At 47.0% G+C, this 24,204-nt stretch overlaps 1 protein-coding gene across 1 annotated transcript; it reads right to left on the bottom strand.

The window, feature by feature from the left end:
- Positions 1-334: 334 nt before the first annotated feature.
- NHLH2 (nescient helix-loop-helix 2) lies at positions 335-7,223 on the bottom strand. The gene is made up of 2 exons (XM_083592484.1): positions 6,917-7,223; positions 335-2,154 (listed from the first exon to the last, which is right to left on the bottom strand). Exon 2 carries the CDS (start codon positions 2,152-2,154, stop codon positions 1,747-1,749), a length of 408 nt encoding a protein of 135 aa, XP_083448610.1. The 5' UTR covers positions 6,917-7,223; the 3' UTR covers positions 335-1,746.
- Between the last annotated feature and the right edge of the window lie 16,981 nt (positions 7,224-24,204).

Here is a 24,204-nt window from a genome sequence, read left to right as displayed (position 1 = left end):
GGGTATGAATAATAATCAGCAAATAAGAGGACAATCTAATTTCCAAAGGATCATACATATATATATATATACAGTGGGAAGGAATAAACTATTTTATATGCATAATACTTATGCAGTACTATAGGGCTACCCATCTAAACACAGACAAACAAGAGTGATTTCCTGTTTCTCTGTGCAGAGTGCAGTGGGACTATCTATTATAGAGGTTACTGCAAAAATTCCACACATTTCAGGTGGCTTAGAAGGAAGGTACTCTTAATGGATTGTATGCTTGGAATAGCTGATGTGTTGTTTTTGTTTCACCTTAAGGGGAGGGGGAAACAAACCAAAATTAAAAACATTGGGGGGAAACAAGTTTTGCTTTATAATTTTATTTATATGCAAAACAGTGCACCATTCATGAGAGATATGAAAAACGCTTCCGATAGAAACCAGATTTTCTATTTTCACTACAAAATATTGCCTTATACAAAGCAACACACACACACCAAAAAACCCTGAAAAAGACTAAAATCTTTGGATAACAGATGGTTTTTTTTCTTTCTTTCTCTAAAACGTACTTTTGTTTTAAGAGATTCACAGCAAAAGAGCATGAAACATTTTCTGGTTGTCAACTTTTTTGGTTGTCATAAAGGAAAGTAGTCCTGTTTCTTCCCTTAAAAAGAACAAAACAAAAAAGTCTGTAAAAAACACACATACTTATACACACGCTCACAAAAGGACAGACGTACGGACAAACAAACAAAAACTACTTCCCTTATAAATGGTTTGCAAAATACCTTTTAGACAGAATTACAAGTCAGAATAACCATACACATTAAAAAAAACAAAAAAACTTCAAGTGAAGTGCTAGTTTTGATTCCACACACAAAATAAATTCTCAAGGACAAAGTCTGAATATATAAAATACGCTTAGAAACAGGGGAAGTGGTCCAATAAACCCAGAGCAAAACGAAACCCACAATCTGGTTCCCAACAAACACTTCCAAAGTCAGACAATTATTCCACAGAAGAAGAAAATGTAAACACTTGACTATAGAAAACCAGTTGGCACAAAAGTCTTCAACGCAAAACCTTGACCACTCCCAAAATTTTAAAAAATAATCTCGGGGGAAAATACTCTACTTCTGCTAACCCAAAATAAAAAATAAATAGTTACTTTTGAACTGCACTCCTGGATCACATGTTTTAAGGTCGCAAGCAGTCGAGACTTTTTGGATCTAGAGAAAGGGGCACTTGGACAGTTCAGGGTCTTTTGTGGGTTTTGTTTCCTCCCGCCCCCCAAAAGAAGACCTCCACTTTCTGCAACGGGAGCTGCCCGGTGGGTAGGGGGAAACTGGCACGCGGCAACCCAGCCCGGGAACCCCCACGGGTGGAGGGACCCGTTCCATTTCAAGTTTCTCTGTTAGGGCCCGATTCAGGAAAGCCCTTTAAGGCACGAGCTTAAAGCCAAGGGATCTCCCGCCAAGCTGCCGTCGGGATCTTAAACACTTTGCTGAATTGGGACCCTGCCGCAGAGCGGGGGAGTTGCTTCAGGGCGGGGATCGGAAGGAAGAGGCGCGCCCTCGGGGCGCACGGGGCGCTTGGCTTCCAGTGCGGGCAGCGCCTCTGCAAAGCGCCGGGGGAGCCTGGGACGGGCCCTCGGGCCTTCGGGGGACCCCTACCGGCTTGCCACCGCCGTCAACCCCACCCCGGGCCCTCTCCGCCCCGCCTGGCGCCGCCCCTGGAGGGAGGCGCGCGCCTGTCCTACACGTCGAGGACGTGGTTGAGATAGGAGATGTAGCAGATGGCCAGGCGCAGGATCTCGATCTTGGAGAGCTTCTTGTCGGGCGGCAGCGTGGGCAGCAGCTTGCGCAGCTCGGCGAAGGCCAGGTTGAAGGCCTCGACGCGGATGCGCTCCCGGGTGGCGTGCGCCGAGCGGTACTTGGCGGTGGCGCGGCGCCGGCGGCGCTTCTCCTCGCGGCTCAGCGGCTGCTGAGGGTGCGGCCCCGGGCGACCCTCGCCGCCGCCTCCGCCTCCCGCCCCGTCGCCGTCGGGCGCCTCCAAGTCCGAGGCGCAGCAGCTGCGAAGCCCTTTGGCCTCCAGGGACTCCGGGTCCGACGGCGCCGACGACGGGTGGTCCGAGTCCAGCGCCTGGTCCGGGCTCAGCATCATCTGGCAAAAAGAGAAGGCACCGTCAGCAGCGACGCCGAGAAAGAAGAGGACCTCCAGCCCCTCACCCTCGACGGCAGCCTGGGGAGCCAAAGCGTCAACCAGGGTTTCTCAGACTTATAGAGAAGAAATACATCGGTAAGCAAAAGGAAATAACCCCCAGCAGTGCTTGATTTATAACATAGAACACAACTGCTTTATAATATAATTGTGGGGCGTCCAGAAAGTAGAAAGCGACGCAGCTTCATAAGAACTTGAAGAACATTCCCAAAGTATAATTAGGAACGAGCCTCTTACATGTGCACCTAAAGTATGTACACAAACTCAATGAGACGTGTGAGCTTCCTTTTGCTAGACAATCTCATTTGTACTATGAGATGGTCATCAGTATCTCTTGAAGCTTTTGCTCTCATTTTGAGAACAGATCTATCCATATTCTGCAAATAAAATTTCTTTTGATACCATACCATGCTACACTGAAATGTTTGAATGTTTATTTGATTGTCCTTCAATCTCCCGGCCAAACCGGTGTGGCGCGCCAACACCCCTTGAAAGCCACGGGGTTAGGCTCTCCCCTCACTGCGACTGGCGCAAGCTTTGCAGTGCAAGCTTTGCATTGGAGGAATCCCGTTTCCATCAACTGTGGCTCCAAAGTAGCTGGAGAGGGACCAGGCAAAGAGACCCAGGAAGCTCTGGGCGAGGGCAGCTGGGAGGCAGAAGACTTAACGCGGGCATAGAAGTACTTCCAAGTGGGCGAAGCACTTCGCCATGCACAGCCCTTGCCATATTTGTTTGTTAAATTTGTAGAGCGCCCTTCATCCGAAGATCTCAGGGTGGCTCCCAATAGAGAAATACAAGATCAAATTACAAAGCGTGAAAAAACATGCCAAGAATTCTCTCCCTCCCCCTCGCACAAGTGCATTTAAAAGCATATAGGCTGTAAATCAGCCCAAGGTTTGGTTGAAGAGGAACGTTTTTGCTGGTGCCTAAAGGTGAACAGGGGCAGACCTCGGTAATTTTTCGTAATATGGCGCCAGGTGTGAAGCCGACATTTGGTGCCCCCAAATAGGTCTTCGCAACTATGAATCGTCTCAATCTTGTGCCCTCTTGGCTCGGCACCCTGTGCGGGAGAACCATCTGCGCCACCATAAATCTGGCGCTGAGTAAGGAAGGCGCCAGGCGAGCCTCCTTGGGTGAGCATTGCACAAACGAGGACCCACCTCAGAAAAGGCCCCTTCTGGTGTTGCTACCGGTGGGGTCTCAAATTTCAGCCGTGCCCTGTGGGGTGCCAAAATCTAGCGCCCCTCACCCGCCTCTCACCTTCCATTCTCCCTCTTCGTTGCGGCGCCACTGAGGACCCGCAGTGGTCGCGCTCCCCTAAATCTGCCTCTGTTGCCCCCCTCTGGACCTCTCACAGAGGGGGCACACGAAGAAGGGCCTCCGATGGGGAGACCGGTATTGCTATCGCTACTCTTCCACTGTCTCCTGAGACAGACGGTGCCAACCAAGAGAACAGCATATAGATATGGGCAGCGTTTTGGGCGGTGCAGAGGGCTGCGTAACGACCCTTGAGCCATTCTCCTTCCAGGGGGCTGCTAGGACCCCCGACTGGTCCATAGGCAGTTACAAACGGGGCGGGCGACGTGGGGAGGGGGGGCTGGTCTAGGCCACCTATTTAAGTCCAAAGGAGAAGCGAGATTCAAAGCAGGGACCTGCTTTGAGCCAGAGTCAGAGCTACGTCTCTTTAGCCACCACGGCCGCGCTGTCCAAACTCCCAAAGAACTGATCATAACGCACGCGCTCTCTGTCTCTCTCTCTTTCACACACAAGCAATATTATTGTCGTTTTTACATTGCTGTTCCTTTACAATTGCGTTTACATCACTATGCTATCGATACCAATCTGCCAGCACAACATTTTCAGCAATTCAGGCAACACATTGAGGGCGGGCGGCATGGAACCTTATCCAGCTTCTTGATCAACGGGTGCTTATTAACAATATCATAGAATCATAGAATTCCACAGAACTGGGAGGGACCCCGAGGTCATCCAGTCCAACCCCCTGCAAGGCAGGAATCTCAACGGCCCGAACATTTCATAGGCGGGAGGGCGGAGGAAAGGACAGGAAGCTTAAAGGAAGGGCTCTGTAGCCCCTTTTGCTGGGCCCACTATGTAACCGGGCAGTTAATCGCGCTTATCTATTCTGATTTATGCACTTTGTCTTAATTTATAGCTGCGCGGGCAGGCTCAAAAAAGCCCGCTGCTCCGTTTATGTTTCGTTGCAAAAGAAAAATAACAATAGCCTTCGCAATCCAAACCATAGCTGCCTGGCTGCTCCCAAACCACGGAATCGACATTAAATGTTTCGAGGTGCGCTATCCTACAAAGGTTTATTCGGAAGTAATCGAAACTGTCTTAAAGAGGGACTCGCTCCCACGTAAAGGGGTGTGGGAGTGACGCAAATAAGACTGGTTTTGTGTTCCCGCTTTCTAAATCCAAATCCAAAAGTTACGTTGCCGTTGCTAAGGAGAGACCCCTTCTGAACTCAAAAGGCCGCCCCGCTCCCAGGCTGAGCCTCGATTCCGACCTCGGTGTGAAATACGGAAAGTCAGACTATTTGGGGAGCTATTTGGGGTTTGTTGCGCCTCGCTAGCGGATGCCAACGCCGTGAACGTCGAGGAATGTGGTTTTTAAGTCGGCGAAGGCCCCCCTGCTGCACATGGGAGTGTTAAAATGCCAACGTGGGGCACTATTAGTTAGGCATCGGAAGGAGAGACTGCCCTCCTCTCCTGGCGAGAATCTCAGCTCCCGAAGGCGATCCGTTTTCGAGTCACCTCCTAACAATGGACCAGACAATGCAAGGATTTCGACCGTCGGGAATAGTTGCAGCCTGGCGACGCGAGGATCCAACCACATTAAAAACAGCAACCTTGAGGAGAAAGCGCCGGGTGTTGTTTTTGTTTAAGGATCCTGTTCGTTTTAGTGTCCGGTGGTTTTCCTTGCAGGCGTAGGAGCAGGCGGGGGGGGGGACTGTTTAAAGGATGTTAACATGTTGCAAAGAAGGGGGGCCTGTTTTGCAATCTGTGCCCCCCCCGCGGCAAAGCAGCACCTCGCCCCGCCTCTTTCAAATGCATATACCACAACAATGTTGTAAACCGCCCTGTGACCGTCAGATGAAAGGCGGTATACAAATACGTATAATTCAGGGGCACTTAAACTCTCTCGGCTCCGGTAGATTTAGTTTGCTTAGCAGGTGAGCGAAGTGCGGGGCAGCAAACAGGTGCACTTGCCAAGCTAAGCAGGGGCCGCTCAAATGGACCACAAGCTGAGCTTCCTGCCTTGCCGGGGGGTGGAGTAGATGGCCCTCGGCGCCCCTTTCCATCCCAAGACCCGTGAATGAGAGGCTGGAGGAGGAGGAGGAGGGAGAGCGGACACCAGCCAGGCCCCTCCTCCTCGAACCCACAAGCGGCTCCCCGGCCACCTCGGTCGCCCGAGCCAGCGCCTTTCCGGAGCCGCCCTCGCTCGGGATCGGAGCGCGCCCCCGGGCGAGGATCCTGAAGGGCCCTCACCACCCATCGCTCCGTCGGTTCTGGGATGCGCCTTTGCCAAGGGAATGAGCGCGCCTTGCCATCTGTCAGGGAGAACTTCCAGGGACGCGCGGGCATCTCAGAAAGAGAGAGTGACCCGGGGGACACTTGGGGGGAGGGGAGGGGCGGGGAGGGTGAAGTTCCTGAGTAGCTGGAAAGGCGATGGGGAGGGGACACGGTCCCTGAGGACGAGGACAAGCATAAATTAAATTGTTTGTATTATTATTATTATTTATTATTATTATTATTAGCATCATCATCATCATCATCATTGCCAAGGCTTTGCAAAGCTCAGTGTTTTCGTTTGATTACCAAAAATGACACACCGCCCTGGGATCTGTGGTTTAAAGGCGGCATATAAATCGAAATCATCATCATCGTCATCATCATCATCTAAAAGGTCCCCCTCCCGTTTAATGCCAGAGAAAATCATTATTATTACAAAGGATTTAAAGGAGAGCGGTGGAAATAAATATCGGGGAACGATGGGAAGCAGCCTGCGCTGGAAACCTGGCGCTGCGTAGGATCTCCAAAGCCCACCGGTGTTATTTGGCAAACAATGAGCCAATTACGGAAGCGTTGCTTTTGTCCCCGGTTCCGGGGGTTGAACCTGGAGAAGATCTCGGGGACAGGGGAGGCGACGCGTTTCTCTCCGAAGTTGCTATCGGGTGTTTTTAAAAAAATATATAAGACAGGGAAAAATGCGTTTAAGATTTAAAAATAATAATACTAATATTCTCAAGGAAATAATAGTCCAGCTGAAAAGCAAACGAACAACGCGAATGGAAAATAATGTTTTTGGAACGCTAGTGACCAGTCGAGGGTGTTCGCGTTTGGAAGGCGGCGCGGCTCCGCTTCGGAGCCGAAGTTCTGCGCTGGAAGCCTGGTTTGCCCGACTCTTCGCCTGGAAGGAAGGGCGAGCCTTGGATGTCGAAGGCATTTATTTCTGCTTGCCAAGTAAATCTATATACTTAGGCTGGCGACTCGAGGGAAGGAGCCTCCCCGGAACGCGGGTCTTCAGACCCTTTTTAAAATCATCATCATCATCATTTTTGAATTTATTTTTAAGGCATCGTCTTACGCAAATCCCTCCGGCCTAACCGAGCCATCGCCCTGTTTTCCGTCCCTGCCCAGCCAGCCTCACCTGGGGCGCGCGAACATTTTTTAAAGGACTTTACCTTGCAGGAGCCTTGACGACCCCCTTCCTTGCAACGCCTCCGACCCCCTTTTTTCCGCGCCTCAAATAAAATTCCAGAAGGGGTTCATCTTAGTCTTTGGACATGAAACAATACAAAAGGAGAAACGGGGAGAGAGATAGAGAGGGGGGGGAGGGAGTGATCCACATATGAAAAATAAATAAAAAATAAATCCTATCGCTAGACCGGAATCGTTTTCATCGCCTCGCAGAAATGGAGGAAGAGAGCGCAACTGTCAACAAACGAGAAATAAAATGCACTAGGGGAAAGAAAAAACAAAACATCCGGGCCGGGGGGGGGGAGGAGATGCGGGGGGGGGAGAACGACACCTCCGCAGGTCTCTAATCAGGTCTCTCTGAGGCCAGAGGACGCTGAATTGTGGCTCGATGCTCCCAGTGGTGCTGTTCAGCCGGCGCCTCCTGCCATAATCGGGGCGCGCAACAAAAGAGATGGTGCGCTAAGGAGGAAGGAGAGCGCGGTCCTCTCCGCGGGCGCGCAAGGCGACGGGCCCGACGGGGCTTTTGTTCCGACGACGCCTCTTCCTGCTCCTTCCTCCCTTCTCCGTCTCCCCTCGCCGCCTTGGCCCTTCTGCGGGAGGAAGGAGGGAGCCCAGGCCGGCTGCGGGGCCCCTTGCTGCCCATCAAGGTCTGGTGCGCATCGCTCCCGGGCTCCGGATGGAGGGAGCCCACCAAGCAGCCAGGGCCCCCCCGGAGCCGAGGGCCGGGCCTCTCCGGTAAGGGGCTGGGGCTGGGCCGGGGGTGGAGAGATGCGTCGGGATCCCCTGCAGGTTCCGGCGGATTCGTGTCCCGGAGAAGCGGCTGGCTATAAAGGCGCAGGAGGGAGGAGGCGCCGGCATGTCCCCCCCCCCAGCCGCGTCGAAGTTGCTACCCAATGGGCGATCCCATTGGACTGCCAGCGAGAGGCGCGTCGCTTAATTGGACTTGACATCTGTCACCGGGTGGGAGTTTCAGGGCCCCGAGATTGCCAGCCAGCCAGCCGCTCGGAGGGCAGCATCCGCGGGAGAGGAGAGATGGAGATGCGCGAACCGAGGAGGATTCACACGTGCACCTTCGGCTTCCGCTGGGCGCTCGCGTGTGTGGAGCTGTCACCCGCCTTGCTGCTAGAGCTGCCCAACCCCGCAGTCCAGCATCCTCTGCAAGAAGAAGCAGAACCCTCGCCACCCCTGACCTTAAGCACTACGTTGTTGTTGATGTAGATTCAGAACGGGTCCCAGGGTCATCTAGTCCAACCCCTGCTAAATAATCCATGAAAGATGGCCATCCAAGCTCTGTTGGAAAACTTCCAAGGAAGGAGAGCCTACCACCTTCTGAAGGAATCCGTTCCACATTTGTTGTCATTTGAATCCACTGGTTCAGGTCCTGCCCTCTAGTGCCTTCTTCCTCTTCCTCTTCCTCTTCCTCTTCTCCTTCTTCGGCAAGCATGCAGGGCCATGCATTCTGGCGAAATGTGTCTGTTGTATTTGTTTTTATTTCCTAAGATTTATAACCTCTTGATTGCAACCCCCCCAACCCAACCACCTCCCAGTGGATTACAAAAAGATAACACTGCAAAATCAACAAGAATTTGCAATCGTACTTTAAAACATACACAAGTAAAAATACCAAAACTCATTAAAATGAGCTCAACTTTGTAAGTGTTTGGATAGGCTCCTCTAAACAAGACTGTTTTTAGCAGGCAACAAAAAGAGTGCAGCGAAGGCGCCTGCTTGATTTCAACCGTCTTCCGATGTGCAGGTGCTGCCACACTAAATGGTTGCGCGCTGACCAACGTGGCTGTTATGCGGCACCTGCAGGAGTGCCAGTTCCACTAACAAAGTGGCTGAGTGGGCACAGGTGGGGCAAGGTGATCTCGCAGGTAAACTGATCCCAAATTGCTACGGGCTTTATATGCTAATAGTAACACCTTGAACTTGGCCTGGTAGCAAATCAACAACCACTGCAGGTCTCTCGCATTAGTCAGGGTGAGGCCTATGCCTTGGGATGTAGAAGGCAGGGCTGGCGGCCCCTGAGGCCATTCCTCTCTGTTAGAGGGCAGAAAAGTTTTGTGCAGCCCTGAAGTCTGGTCGGGAAAAAGAAAAGAAAAGCACAAAACTTGAAACTGCTAAAAAAAAAATTAAATTGCAATAATAAGTAATACGACGATCTTTGGTTATCTTTCTCAAATACAAAAGAAAATATTTTAGCACACAAATCATTTTGAATAATTTTGTAAATTGTGATGTTAAAATTTAAGTCTCTTAAAAGTTTTAATTTCAGGTACATCACCATCTCACTTCCTTTGCAAATTTTGCCACCAATTCCTTTGGGTCAAGAGCTGATACTTGGGCATGTTCCATTGAGGTAGCTGTCAAGCCAACTTGTCTCTTTTGCAACATTGTTGAGCATATGTAAGTTTTTTATAAGTCTGAGCTTGGAGAAATTGAGTTCACCATTTGCCACTGACACTGGAGGTGTGAAAAGGATCCTTAGAGCTACAGAAACATTAGGAACATTATCCTTGAGTTACTGTTGCAGTATGAAGAGAAGTATTCCTTGTGGTTTCATAGACTTTGGAAGTCTTCACGCTATTGCTATAAGTTCACAGCACAGATCTTCAGCATCAGTTTCATTGCTTCCATTGTGCATCAAAGGTTTTTCCAAATTCAAGTACATCTTCAGTAGATTTTTGTTGTTATTAAAATTTATATACAGCCCTATGCCTGTAGGTCTCATACAGATCTAGATCTAGATTGATCTGTCTGTTTGTCTATATCTATCATCTATCTATCTATCTATCTATCTATCTATCTATCTATATCTATCTATCTATCATCTATCATCATCTATCTATCTATCATACAGGAAGCCTAACAGGGAATTATATTGTTGTACCTGTTGGAATATCTCTTCAACAGATTGTATGGCCATGTCTAAGACAGCACAGTAGAAACCTCTTTGCAGTGCCTCTTCTCATACTCAGACTGCCATTTCTTTCTCTCTTTTTCTAGCTTGCTCTCAAAAGTCTGGCAGTATTTCTAGCTCCTTTGCAATCTCAGTGGCATCTATCAAAACGTTGAAAACCCTCAGCATACCTGCAGCCCACACAATGTAATTCTTGGTCACCTGCAGTTGGCTTGTAGCTGAATTTAAATTAGCTTCCTTATTTTGTAGTAGCTAGCTTGTAAGATTGTCTTCAAAAAGGGTGTTGTAGCATCTAACAAGGGATACCACAAACCTGAATTTCCAAATTGCATCAGCAAGAGCCTTAGCTTCAATTTGGGAAGTGTTTTCAAATAAACGCTTTAGGTTTGTGTCATCAAAGATTTCTATTAAAGCAGCATATATGCAACAAAGGTAATATCTGAGTGGTTTCAAAGCATCTTTGAACCGGTTTCTGGTACGGCTGATGCTCTGTTTCTTTTGCCGAACAACGTACAGCAAAAACAAAAAGCCACATATTTTGAGGTTGAATATATCAAACCATTGGCAGCACACTTCTTTACCATTTGCTAGTATTCTCTTGTAGTGTATAGGAGAAAATCTTCTGTTTTTTTGAGTCTTTGGGAAAATTATGCGATGCAATCTGCTCTGGTCCTTATTCTAAGATGCTTAAAATTGTCATTGTGGTGAGCAGGATCACTGCGATTCAAATCTGGCACAATGGCATCTTCTTTTGCAGACTTTGCAGTATTTTCACTTTTGTTGACATCCTCTTCTTCCTCTGTGTGGTTTCCAGAAATATCTCCCATGAGTGAAACGTATGTCTTAGAGTTTATATAATTCGTAGCAGGAGCACCACATCCAGATCCCTGTTTTCAGCAAGAGTATAGCCACATATTCTTGTGCTTTCAAGTGCTTTCTGTGTACAAAGGTAATTCAGGAAGACCCCCCCCCCCCCGGTTTGCTTGCCCCTTAGCCTTTTCTGCCTTTCTGCACTCAGCTCCAGACGGTCCTTTTTTAATCAGCTGTAGCTCTCTAGAAAAATGAATTCATTTTCTACATAAGATTAAGATCTGACTGTAAGGTTTAAAATTAAGTGCCTTTTCACTTTCCATGTGCATATATATTACATAACCTCCCACCAACTCTGTGCTGTGGTCTTTCCATTTCAAATATGCATAAAAAAACAATTCTAATGCACAAAGTACTTCAGAACTGATAAAATTATTCAGAATATAAAGTAAAATATTATCAGAAAGTTGTAACCAGTGTTAGAAACTGAGATATGAAAACTAGGAGCTAAATGGACCTTAGACCTAGGTTATGGGTGCAACAACGGAATGTCTAGGCGCACTTTTTTTTATAACAAGAATACAAAGCTGAAAATGAATGAGCTGCAGCTAAAATATTATGTTCACTTTTCACATGGCCTAGTGCTTCCCCTGCCCACCCCCCTAATATTCTCAAGAGGGTCTCTTCTCCAGTCTTCAGAGAGCAGCTGGAAGTGGAGAGGCAGAAAAAGGTCCTCCTTTCCTTCCACTCTGCAGTTTTAATCTGAAATTGTAGGCGCAGTACTACGATTTCAGAGCTCAGATACCGCTTGCGCTAATGAAATGCAAAATGCGCCTAGAACAATGGGAGCTTCGAACACTGCATATTACACAAAGTAATCTGTATAAAACTGTGCCTCTCAAAGGTCAGTACAGTGGTACCTCAGGTTACAAACACCTCGGGTTACAAACACATCGGGTTACAGACTCTGCTAACCCGGAAGTAGTACCTCAGGATAAGAACTTTACCTCAGGATGAGAACAGAAATCGTGCCATGTCGGTGTGGCAGCAGTGGGAGGCCCCATTAGCTAAAGTGGTACCTCAGGTTAAGAACGGATTCAGGTCAAGAACAAATGTACCACTGTGCTACACCTTTGAGGTTTGCGCCCAAGGTGGCTGCCTAGTTCACCTAAGGATAGCACCAGCCCTGATCACAGGCATCCTATTTTAGTTCCTTTAACTAAACAAAGCGTCTTTGTACTACACAGGGTCTTGCTTGTCCTGTCCCCGCTCTGCCCAAGTAAAATAAAAATAAAAATAAAAGAACGGTTTAGAAATATTGCTGCACAAGGACTGACTGTTTTTGTCCTTTGTTTATGTATATTGCTGGCCTGCCTTGGCACTCAAGGCAGTCGGTAAGCTTTTCAAATATTGCCAATTACATTCTCACCCCACCCTCTCTCGGGACAGCCGACTTAGAAGCCTCTGCTGAAATGGGAGGTGGAAGCCCTTTAGATAAACGGCTAGCCTCACAACAACCTTGTGAGGTAGGCCAGGTTGATAAATTGCAACAGGCCCAAGCTTACTCAGCAGATTTGCAGCTGAGCGGGAATGTAAACATGATCTCCGTAGTTTAAACCTAGCACTGCCGCCCAATCTCCCTCAAACTGGTGCCTTCTGGATGTTTTGGCTACAGCTCTCATCAGCTCTGACCATTGGGCATGATGGCTGGGGCTTATACACCTGGTTGGGCTGGCTCTGGCTTGGGCTGGATCCCTTGCATGGGTGTATTTCTTGGTCCTTTGTCCAAGTTGCATGTGTTTCTTGTGCCTTGTTCTGATTCCTTCCTTCCCTCTTCCTTCCCCTTTCTCTCCTTTGTCGTTAGACCAGCCGCCCAGAGTAAACCAGCAGTACTCCTTCTGCTCTGGCGTTGGCTGGCTGAGGCTTAAGATGGGCACAAACGCAATTTTTCTCTGCTCGTATCTTAGCCCAAAGGGCAGCTGCTACCAACTGTCCACATTTCTAGTTCCAAGAGGGGACAACTCGGGGTCCAGATCCAACAGATTCAGATCACGTGCACCTCTAAAAAGAAAGAAATGGCCAAATTATCATGTGTGCCCACCTTTCTCCAGTCGCCAGAAGTTCACATGTGGCATCTAGCCTGCTGCCAGCCCCAGGGGCTGCTTCCAGACTCTTGCTGCCCAGGCCCACAGCTGAGCATCAGGAGCTGCTCCTGAGCCATCTGGCAACCCCATCTCAGCCCCACCACCATTACTGGGGAAATGCCCCCAGAGGCCTCAACTCTGGTGCCTCTCCATTGACAGAGGTTCTGCCAGCCGTACCGGACGGCATGCGCAACTCTGAGGCTATAACAATGGACCACATACAGCAGTGGAACAGCAACAACGTACTCCATGATATTTGAGACACTGCCAGTTTTGTGCAGGTCAAAACCAACTGCTAATGGAAGGGTTAGAAATAAAATTTTAAAAAGCAAAACTGAACAACTGAGCAGCAGTATTTCTGTGCTGCGGTGTGAGGTAATAGCAGAAAGCCTCTCCAGTTAAGACAGGGTGGTGTGTAGTGTTATGAGTGTGTGGGTGCCAGGCTCCCCAAAATTCCTGTGTCCAGGAAGTGTTAGAATTTAACCAAGGCTTGGAGAGTTAAACTGGTGCCTGGGTCCTAATCCCTGGACACAGTTTATTGTGTTCAGGAAATTGCCTGAGGTGATGGGCCATTGGGAGAAGAAAAGGAAGGTGATGAGCCATTAGGAAAGCCAAAAAGAGGGGTCTCTGTGCCAGACAGCCCCTCCCTTAATTCAGGGTTAGTTAGAAGAAAAAGGCAGAATTTGAAGTAGAGTTCAGAGTTGGGTGGGATGTGAGGTAGAGAAAAAAAGGTTGCAGGCTGGTAAATGTGTCAGGCTGGAGAAAGAGAGCACAAAGGTTGATTTCTGTTTGAACTTAAGCCTGCAGCTCTGGGAGAAACAAGACTCTCTTGGGGGTGATAATGCAGTGAAACCCTCCATCGAAGGCTTAGGTTGTAGATATGTGTAAATGAACCATATATCATACAGTCACCACAGTCTCCAATGTGCCTCATTTCCCAAAGGAACATGAACCCTGGGTAAAGCTCCTGGTGTCCCTGGAATCTCACCCCTCTCAGAGATTGGGGTCGTATGCAACAGTATGAAACATCTGCATTTGAAAGTAATTTTGTATTTTGCCTCAGGTGCCAACATGTATTGGGCCGGCCCTGCCTGGCAGCTATTGCTAGTGTGTAATAAGTTTTGTTTGAGAGGGATCCCTTCCAGCTTCAGGGCTGAGTGCAGGCGTGCCAACTTGAATAAAATATTGGGGGGGGGTACGCCAGGTAAGCCCTGCCCTGCATAATCAATCACAAAATGCGGCGCACACACACCATTTGAGTGGCAATGCCCATCAACTTGGGGGGCGGCCCCTCAAAATATTTTGTTGGGGGAGCCGAAGGGACCTCGGCCCCTAGGAGTTTGCTCCTATGGCTGAATGGAAGCGAGTAAGTTCTCTGGTTGTCTTGTTTCCAGCTAGGGAACATTCTTGATGTGGAGAATTGTGCCAGACCATCCCGTGATGGATAGCTTTTCCCTTTCTCTGCCTGCTTCCACAAGGCATCATGAACTGTAGCAGAGATTGATTTGCACAACTGGACTCTCAGTTCACACAAGCACATGCTTCACACAGCGGTAAAGACAAGGAGTAATCAGATCCAGTGGCGTAGCGTGGGGGGTGCAGGGGGGGCCGGCCGCACCGGGCGCAACATCTGGGGTTAGGGCAAATCCATGGGTTAGGGGGCGCAAATCCACAGGTTAGGGGGCGCAAATTACTTGCCTTGCCCCGGGTGCTGACAACCCACGCTACGCCACTGATCAGATCACAGGTGTGTCCAGATGAAGTCTTCAAGGTGCAATCTCCCTTTACCTCCTTTGTGAAACTGTATGAAGGGTCCATAATACATTGGCATCAATTTGTGACGTTTTCCAACTATTTCTTCCATCTGCTTTTCTAACAGCAGTAAATCTGCTAAGGATTTAAGGGAAGAATAGCAGCACAATCATTTTTCAGGCAAGGCTAGGAAGATGCACTACGGAGGCATCACAGTGGAGGAGTTGAAGATAGTGGATGATGCTTCCTTTCTCTGTTATGAACCTTGCATTCCCAGTTGCAGGGCCATTTTGTGTTGGGCTTGCAACTCAACTCTTTCCCCTCAAGTGTTTACCTTGGCTTTTTTTTAAAAGCCCCCGTCCTACTTCTGTTTCTGACTCTATTATCAGCCACTTAATTAATTGCTTCCTGAACCTCTTCGTTTCTAGAAGAGACGTCCTCAACCCCAGAACTGCAACTGCCCAATGTACAGTTTGCTTGTTCTCTCCATTCTACCCTTTCCACAATTCTGATTTAATAAAATCATGTAAGAACTGTAATTGCTTTTACATATGCAGTTGTCTGGTTTTTATGTATGCAATTGTTTTTATGTAATGATGGTGTTTCCTGCTTGGCAGGGGGTTGGACTCGATGGCCCTTGTGGTCTCTTCCAACTCTATGATTCTATGTGTGCAATTGTTTTTATTGTTTTTATACATATATGGAATTGTTATTGTTTCTACACACACACACACACACACACACACACACACACACACATTTCTATTGGTTTTCACATTTGGATTGTTTTTATTTTTTAAAAAAAGTTGAGAGATTCCATTTTACACAGCCACATTTGGAATATGCATAGGTTCTGGCTGCAGGTTGCAATCTTCATCTCCCTCCACCCCCCAAATTGTTATTGCAATAACAATGTATCAAATGCTAGTCAAATGCTTATTATTATTATTATTATTATTATTATTATTATAGATAAGCAATTATACAACCTTCCATAGACATCTGAAGGCAACCCTGGTTTGGGAAGCTTTTAATGTCTGATGAATTGTGTAGTTTTTAATAATCTGTCAGTACAAGAAATAAATTATTATTATTATAGACTCATTAGTGTTCATTGGCATAATTTATGTTTAGCTGCAGTTCCTGCATTGCAGGAGGGTTGGTTGAGATGACCCTTCCAACTCTACTAGTCTATGAGTCTATGATTCTGTAACAACTATAATAACGTAGGTGACTTAAATATTTGGTGGTGTCTGGGTAAAAAAAGAGAGAAAGGCAGCATGACTGCAAGCCAGGAGGCTGCCTTACTTGGGGAGGTGGCCTGAAGGCCGGCCCAGTGGGCTGGTTTTACCCCTGAGCCACGGTGCCTATTTCTCCAAGGATGTGCGCTGCTATGTAAGGAAAGGAGCCAATAGGTGTATTTCTGCACCTGCACACATTGCTTGGGTGCAGAGAAGAAGGTGGTAGGAGCCAGCAGACAAGGCAAGGGAGGGAGGGAGGGACTGTCAGGAGTTCAGCCTACACTCAAGTAGGACCCTGGCAGAGACACATGCCCAACTGGCATGTTCTCTCCCTCCTGGTCGTTCGTTCGGGAGCTTCAAAAGCTTTCTTCAGCCCGAACATAACAACGACCAATGCCAACAGACACCGGCACACTTAGGGATCCGCAGAGTTTGCACAGTTGCGTAACAGCAACTCAGCATTTTGGCTAATCTACTTTATTTACATATAAACACACACGGAGCACTGCAACATGGCTCCCTCTCTCTCTAGCATCAGACAGCAAAGAGAAAATAACAAAGGACAATAGTCCCACTTCACAGAACACAGGAACACAAACATCCTGTCTTCCCACTCTGTGAAGTCAAAACATACACCGTCATGCAATAGACAACAATCCCATGACTGCAATCATGGAGCAGGACGTCTAACAGGGACAACGAAGCTCATCCCCGCTTACATCCCATTCCTGCAGCACCTGACATAGCAGGATGTACACAGAGATAAATGGCATTGTTGCCCGACAGTGTGGGAAGTCAACAGCAATTATGCATGTAGCTCCCCCCTGGGGAAATGATGACTGGAGAGTGCTAGGAGCTGTTCCTCTCTAGAGGCACCTACCAGTTTGGGCTGCATCCCTAGTCCAGCATCTACCACTAGTGACATTTTTGACACAGTTGCAGACAGGCTTCCGGGAGGATTGTAATAGCTTCTGACATCAAAGCTTTCCAGTGTTTCATGACACTTCTCCCGTATCATCTGAATATATTACCGCATGGTTAATGTGAAATGGAGGCGCCCTGTTAAAATAAAATGTTACCAGAACTAATCCTTTTGTCCCTGCGGGGTTTCTATTTTCATTCTGTGCTAGTTTGCTTTGCCTCTTCATTAGACTGGTGAAAACTTTGTTGACGTGTCTGTTTGTTTAGCTATGAAATGGAATGAGATATTTTGCAAAGCATTGGCATCTCTTTAATTCCTAAAGACAGTATAATTGAGCTGGAAATATAAGAACAACAACTAGGGGCAGTGCATCTGCTTGTCGAGCCCCCTCCCATTTGCCCCATAGTTTCCCATTCCCATTCCCACCCCATGCAACTACAGTCATACCTCGGGTTACAGATGCTTCAGGTTGCGTTTTTTTGGGTTACGGACTGCCAAAACCCAGAAGTACCAGAACGGGTTACTTCTGGGTTTTGGTGGTCGCACATGTGCAGAAGCGCTAAATCGCGCTTTGCGCATGCACAGAAGTGCCGAATTGCAACCCGTGGGTGCGCAGACGCGCCACTGCGGGTTGCGAATGTGCATCCCACACGGATCACGTTCACAACCCGAGTGTCCCCTGTACTGAGCTCGCTTTTCGCCTAACCAGCCCCATTTCTGAAGCCACCTCTCTTCTATTCTGCAGTCCATGTTGCACCCCTATTTTCGCCTCCACCCTGTGTTCATGCCCCCCTCCTCCTTCTGTGCAATTCCCCCTTGCACACAAACAACCCCCATGGCAACTTGCTGAATCTTCCTCCTCCCACACATTGCAGCTGCTCAGCGCTAGGGCTGGGCAATACAGTATATGGTTTTCAACATTGCGATAACTTCCCAACGTCTGAAACAAGGTTGGAGCTATGTGGCGTCACGGTTTTTCCTGCATTGTGATTTTTGCATAGCACACACACACATCATGATTCGCAATATATTGCCAGGTGACAAATTATGAAACCTATATCACAAAATGGACTTCAAAGTGATTTTGCACAATATATCAATGTATTGCCCATCCCCAGGGCCGGATTTAGGTTTGATGAGGCCCTAAGCTCCTGAAGGTAATGGGGCCCTTTCTATGTCCAGCTGTCCTTTGTCAACAACAAATTGTCACCGTTTTTTGTGTTGAATATATGCTATAAGGTAATTTATGGACCTAATAGGTATCGAAAGCCCTTTGCACATGTTGCCATGCAACCAGTCCATGCAGAATGTAGGCACCCTATATATAGAAATGAGCAAACCAGTGATATTTGAGGGAGCAGGCTAGCAGGCGGGGCCCATTACTTACATCATAGGAGCCAACACAACACAAAACACTGTTGCTGTATGTAGGCTTTATTCTATTTGCTTTTTATCTTATATTTTGGAAATGTACATCGCAAGGTGGTTAGATTGGTCTCAGCTAGGGCCAGGGCCTTTTCAGCACTGGCCCTGACTTGGTGGAACACTCTGTCACAAGAGACTAGGGCCCTGCGGGACTTGACATCTTTCCCCAGGGCCTGCAAGACAGAGCTGTTCAGATCCTTTCATGCCCCTGCTTTCATCTTCACCCTCATTCCATCTTTGCAACCTCATTTGCACCCCCATTTTCATCTCACTCCTTTCCCCCCCTTCCTTACTTTTATCAACCCTCCCTTGCACACAGGCAGTATTGGGGGACTGCCAAGGAGGGGATGGATCCAGCCTTCAAAGAGAATGCCCCAGCTGTCAATGGTACCACTACAGGAGTGCGGATGAGGCTTCCCTTGGAAGCCAGATCTGCTGCCCCTGTGGATCCTGCCGCCTGAGACAGTTGCCTCAGCTTGCCTCATGGGTGAGCCGGCCCTGCTTCTGGACCACCTTTTTTTCCAACTGTGCTTTTTCTCCATGTGCTTTTGATATGGGATTCCGAGCAATATATTTTTTATTTAAATTGAAATCTTAAGGCTATGTCAGATCTTGGAAGCCTAGATCCTTCTTGATAATCTATACCTCCTGACATGTCTTACCTTTCTATTTTGGGTTCTGTTGTTTATTCTGACCTATGAAAGGCAGCCTATAAACCTGTTAAACAAACAAATAATAAATGAGAGGAATCATGAGAAGAATGACTTCTGCCCAAAGAAAAATGACCCAAATGATCACAAGTCTCATGGCAGCAATCCGGCTTGTTTTGGAAATGATATTGATTGGACCCTCTTGAACAAAGTTCCAAATTGCTGTAACTGAAAATCCACTTGAAATGGAATAAAATAATTACATCAAGAATTAAAAACGTGCTGGAAGGAAAAGGAACAGCTGTTTTATGCCATAATGACATCTGCATTCCAGATGTTCTTGCCAAGCACCACTGTTTGCAAGTATCCATCGTATCCATGCTTAGCCCACCCTTCTCCTGCTGCCTGCTGCCCACCGAACTTTTCCAGGTGCCTCTCTTGGCTTTATAAACTTGGGACTGGCAGCTAAGAGAGCCACCAGCCACTGTTCTTTCCAGCTGGGAAACAATGCACAGTTGTAGCTCTGCATGCATTCTCTTCGTCTTGCCCGTGGGAAATACGCGCTGTGTTTATCAGCGGATGCATACCAATGTATATAATCTGAGCAGTGGGACTCCTGTGCAAGTGCACACACCTAATTTTGCCCAGTTGCACAACATTCTCTTCAGGTTGGTTTGGGCTCTGGGGAAATTGGTTCCAGCATCGAGGTGATGTCAGGCAGCTGCCTCTGTCTTCCCTCCCGGAGCAAGTTTTCCACTCAGGAAGTGTCATGACGACGACGTGTGTAGCTGGCATGCAAGCCTGGCATTCTCAACATGCAATTCCCAGACACTCTTCTGGGGAACTTTTGATGCCGAAAGCTGGAAGCACTCCAGAATTTGGCCCCCCCAAGGATCAACATACCCAGAGATCCAGAAAATTTATTATATCGAAAAGGGAGCTAGCGTATGTATTAAATATCTTGAACAGAATCTGTAAAGGAGTTTAACAGAGCAAAGGGTTTAAAGCCAATGATTCGAAACTTTCCTTGGAAGACAGGAAAACAAGTAGGTGATCAGGGAAAGGGTGTTTGTGAATGTGCTGTTGGCTGAAGGAGGAGAAGGAGGAGATGGAGCCAGAGATCTCCTTATGCTTACATTATCCGGTTTAGCATCATGTACATTTATGCTTGAGTAAAAAATAAAAGACATAGTACTCTATGATATAATAATAATAATAATAATAATAATAATAATAATAATAATAAACAACAACAACAACGGCTGTCAACTGAGTAAAGAAATCTTACTACTAATTGTATCAGTTTTAGTTAATAAATAGATGGCATCTGCATGCATGTTCTTTTGAATACAAAAGTTCTAAAGCGAGAAAAAACAGTATTTCATCTGTTGTAACTCTGATAGCACCATCGTAGAACAGACATTCCCCACTCTGGGCAACAGAAGGAGCGATGCCTCTTCCACGATGTCACCTGTTTCCTACAGTTTTTGTAATGAGTTTAATAGAAAATCATTTGTCTGCTGTCTCATTAATTGGGGTACCTTTGAAAATGTTAAATCTAAATACTGTCGTTTTTAACCAAGTAACCAAAAATTGATGGAACATTGCTGCCATTAGTATTATTATGCACCTAAACTGAACCCAGCAGGTGTTTTAGAAAGAAAATAATAAAACAGAAAAAGTACCCTACATGCATTAAAAAAACTGTATAGAAATATTCTTTTTCCGAAATGATTTGCGCCTCAAAGGGAGGAGAGTTAACCTGAATTCTGTAAAACTGTCAAGTTTCATTAGGCGTTTTGCCCGTAACCCCATGAAGCATGAGGATCTTGAGATGTGGGGTGGCGAGCTGTTTTCTTCCTCTGGACACAGCTGGACATGACACCACTCACACAATTAGCATTTGCGCTTTTAAAAAGTATTTTTAGAGTAAATAGCAGGCATGGGACGCTGGACCTGGGACCTTGGAAAGGAGTAGTGGAGAATTATTTGCCATCTACAGCAATCCTGATTCAGATCGCAGGAGGGCGGGGGGTTGGGTGACATCTGTTATCTGCAATGGAAAGAAAGATGATGTCTACTTTGTGTTTTTTTAAAATAATAATTTTTATTTGGTTTTACAAATATAAAATTATAACAATACAACCATATACATCCATATTTAAAGATTCCTCCGAATCTCTGGACTTCCCACCTTCCTTTCCATGGGTCCTATTATTAACCTTTTCAGCTGCATATTATTCAATAGCCCATATTTCATGTCACTCCATTTTCTCCATAATATTTGGTACATTACAAGTGTTACTGCAATCCTGCTAATGTTTTCATCTGCTTACAGTGGCCTCCAAGATAAATTATAATTTTTTCCCATTCTTTGTTAAAGTTCTGTTCTTCTTGGTTCCTGAGCTTTCCGTTCAGTTTTGCCATTTCAGCATGGTCCAGCAGTTTAATTTGCCATTCTTTTCTGGTAGGGACTTTGTCTTCTTTCCATCTCTGGGCTAGTAGCATCCGTGAGGCTGTCGTCACATACATAAAACGTATTTTCTGCTCCCTTGGAATACCCACACCTATAATTCCTAACAGAAAAGCCTCGAGATGATGTCCACTTTGGCCCCCAGATTAAAGAAAGCTCACTAAGAGTGAAGGCACACATTCCAGATGTGGTGGAAGTTTTTCAGTATTTTATGCATTTTTAAAAAATCACTATGGTATTTAACAATAATATCTTATGTCCTTTAGAAGAGAAATTATGAATTGTATAATTTTAAATACCCATCATCATCCTTGGCTTCACTCAGTTTTGTTTATAACACTCTTCCATTTTCTTCTACTTGTGAGGGTGGGGGATGGGCCTCACAAGTGGAGGAACCGAGGGCCACTCTTCATCGAAGTCCGGCCCTGCCTGAGACATTAGCCTGCTTCTCCTTTAGTGTTTTACTTTGCACATGGCCAAATTCCTGTGGACAGAGGTTTTCACCCTATTATGTGCATTGGCCCAGACTGAAAAGTGCCAGATAACCTGCAGTGATGTACGCATACCAGAGATGTCTTCTTCTTTTACTTTTACCTGGGGTCCTTCTGTCCTGGGGTGCATGACCTTTTTTAGCTGGGTGTGCTAGACCTTTCTCTCTCCTTCCCCCACAGGCCAACTTTATTTATTTTATTTTTTAGCATATTTTTTATTAAAGATTTATTTGTTTACAAAAGTATGTGCAATATCTCTTTTTAAAGTTACATTTTCCACAGATCAGTTTCATTTGCTGAGACACTAGTGTTACATTAGGAAGAATAGGGGGAAAGAGATGGAGCAGGGCATGGTGAGTTGGGGGTGGGGTGGGGTGGCAATGCTTCTATTCTACATAGTGTAGGTGTGGGGTTCACAGGCCAACTTCAGTGGCAGCAACGCCACTCACTTGCCAATCGTCTGACATCACAAGTGGAGGGGCAGCCATAAGGCACATGCTGGTGGAGCAGCACCCAGCTTATATAATTAATAATAATAATAATAATAATAATTATTATTATTATTATTTATTTATACCCCGCCCATCTGGCTGAGTTTCCCCAGCCACTCTGGGCGGCTTCCAATTGAATGTTAAAAACAATACAGCATTATAAACGTCCCTAAGCAGGGCTGCCTTCAGATGTCTTCTAAAAGTCAGGTAGTTGTTTATTTCCTTGACATCTGACGGGAGGGCATTCCACAGGGCGGGTGCCACTACCGAGAAGGCCCTCTGCCTTTCGGTTCCCTATAACCTCACTTCTCGCAGGGAGGGAACCGCCAAAAGGCCCTCAGAGCTGGACCTCAGTGTCAGGGCTGAATGATGGAGGTGGAGACGCTCCTTCAGGTATACAGGACCGAGGCCATTTAGGGTTTTAAAGGTCAGCACCAACACTTTGAATTGTGCTCAGAAACGTCCTGGGAGCCAACGCAGATCTCTCAGGACTGGTGTTATGTGGTTGCACCCTCTTCCTGCCACCCTTCAGCTGACATCACCCAGTGATGCCAGCTGATTGACAGGTGGGCGTGGTTGTGTGTGTGGATAAACCAGCTTTGCAGGCCAAATTGGGCACCCTGGCAGACCATGGCTGGCCTGAGACCCAGATGCTCCCCGCCCTCTTCTATCCTAATCTTCCTTTGTGGTTGTTTCTTCTCCCTCCCCTCCACCCTTCTCTTTGTTCTCTGCTCCTTTCTCCTTCTCCTCCTCTTCCCTTCTCCCTGCCACAGGCTCATGATCTTTGCTTCTCCCCATCTCCCCTCCCGCCTCCGTCTCTGGAGATGGGCCTAGTGGCCCGGCTGCCATCTGCTGCCTGTTTTGTGTGTGCATGTGGCTTGTCTTCTTTTTTTTTTACGAGGCCGAGATCAGATGGCATCTAATCGATCGTCATGGTCTCCATGGTTACCAGGGTGACAGAGTAGTTGGGAAGAGAGACACATGCCCGGGCCTGGGGCTGTCAGACGGTTCCTGGGAGGAATGAAGAGAAATCAAACCTCTGCCATCACATTTTTACCCATTAATGTCTTCCTCAAAATCACAGGCGCGGAGCTGTGACAATGGCCAAGGGTTTGAAATGCACGCTTCTACCGATGTTCCACATCCTTTGCCATTGTCGTGGCTCCAGGAGATGTACGAAAATGGAGACACAAGGGACACAGAGCCCTCAGGACAAGAGAATAATCTACCGTATTTTCCTGACCTGGTGGAAGGTTTCTGCAGTAATCATTTTCATGCCTCCATATTAAGAGAGCAGAATCCTAGAATGATTAGACGATTAGACATTAGAGGGAAATTATCAACATTGGGAAGGGGGGAAAAACCTAGCACTTCCTATTGCCCTTCATTAACTACTAGCAAATTGTCCATGGGACAGATCAGAGGGAGGGGGCCATTTTTCAACACTGTCCCCCCCCGCCCCCCGCCCAACCCCAGCTTCTCAGGTGGGAGCCTGAAGGCAAGAGAATGACTAGACCACACAATGAAAGGATTCCTCTGCTAATTTGTGCGCTCTGACATTCGTACAACAGCAGCTTGACAAGATTGCAACTGCAATTGCATCTCTTAGGAAAGCTCGCTGCTTGACCCGACGTTTCAAAGATTTCGCTTCCTTGCACTTTTCAGGAGAAGGAATTAAATCTCAAGATGAGAAGCCAGAAGCCAACAGGGGCAGTCTTGTTTTCCTCTCGGCCTTCTCGCTTATGCCAGTGCTCAAAATCATCCACCTTTCCCAGCAAAAGTTCTCATTGCATTAGGTATATTTTTGCTGGAGGAAATAGGAGTAGACCTCAATACAGGGATAAAGAATAAAATATATTGAGAAAGAGCAATGTTCTTGCGCTGGATGCAAGTGAGTAAGAGATATTTGGGCTGGATCTAGACACATCAAAGAAGCGCTTCAGTTTAAAG

The sequence above is a fragment of the Podarcis filfolensis genome (genome assembly GCF_964270895.1).
Source record: "Podarcis filfolensis genome assembly, chromosome: 17".
Taxonomy (NCBI): Eukaryota; Metazoa; Chordata; class Lepidosauria; order Squamata; family Lacertidae; genus Podarcis; species Podarcis filfolensis.
The sequence above is the reverse complement of the archived record's forward strand: the minus strand, read 5'-3'. Positions and strand labels throughout refer to the sequence as shown.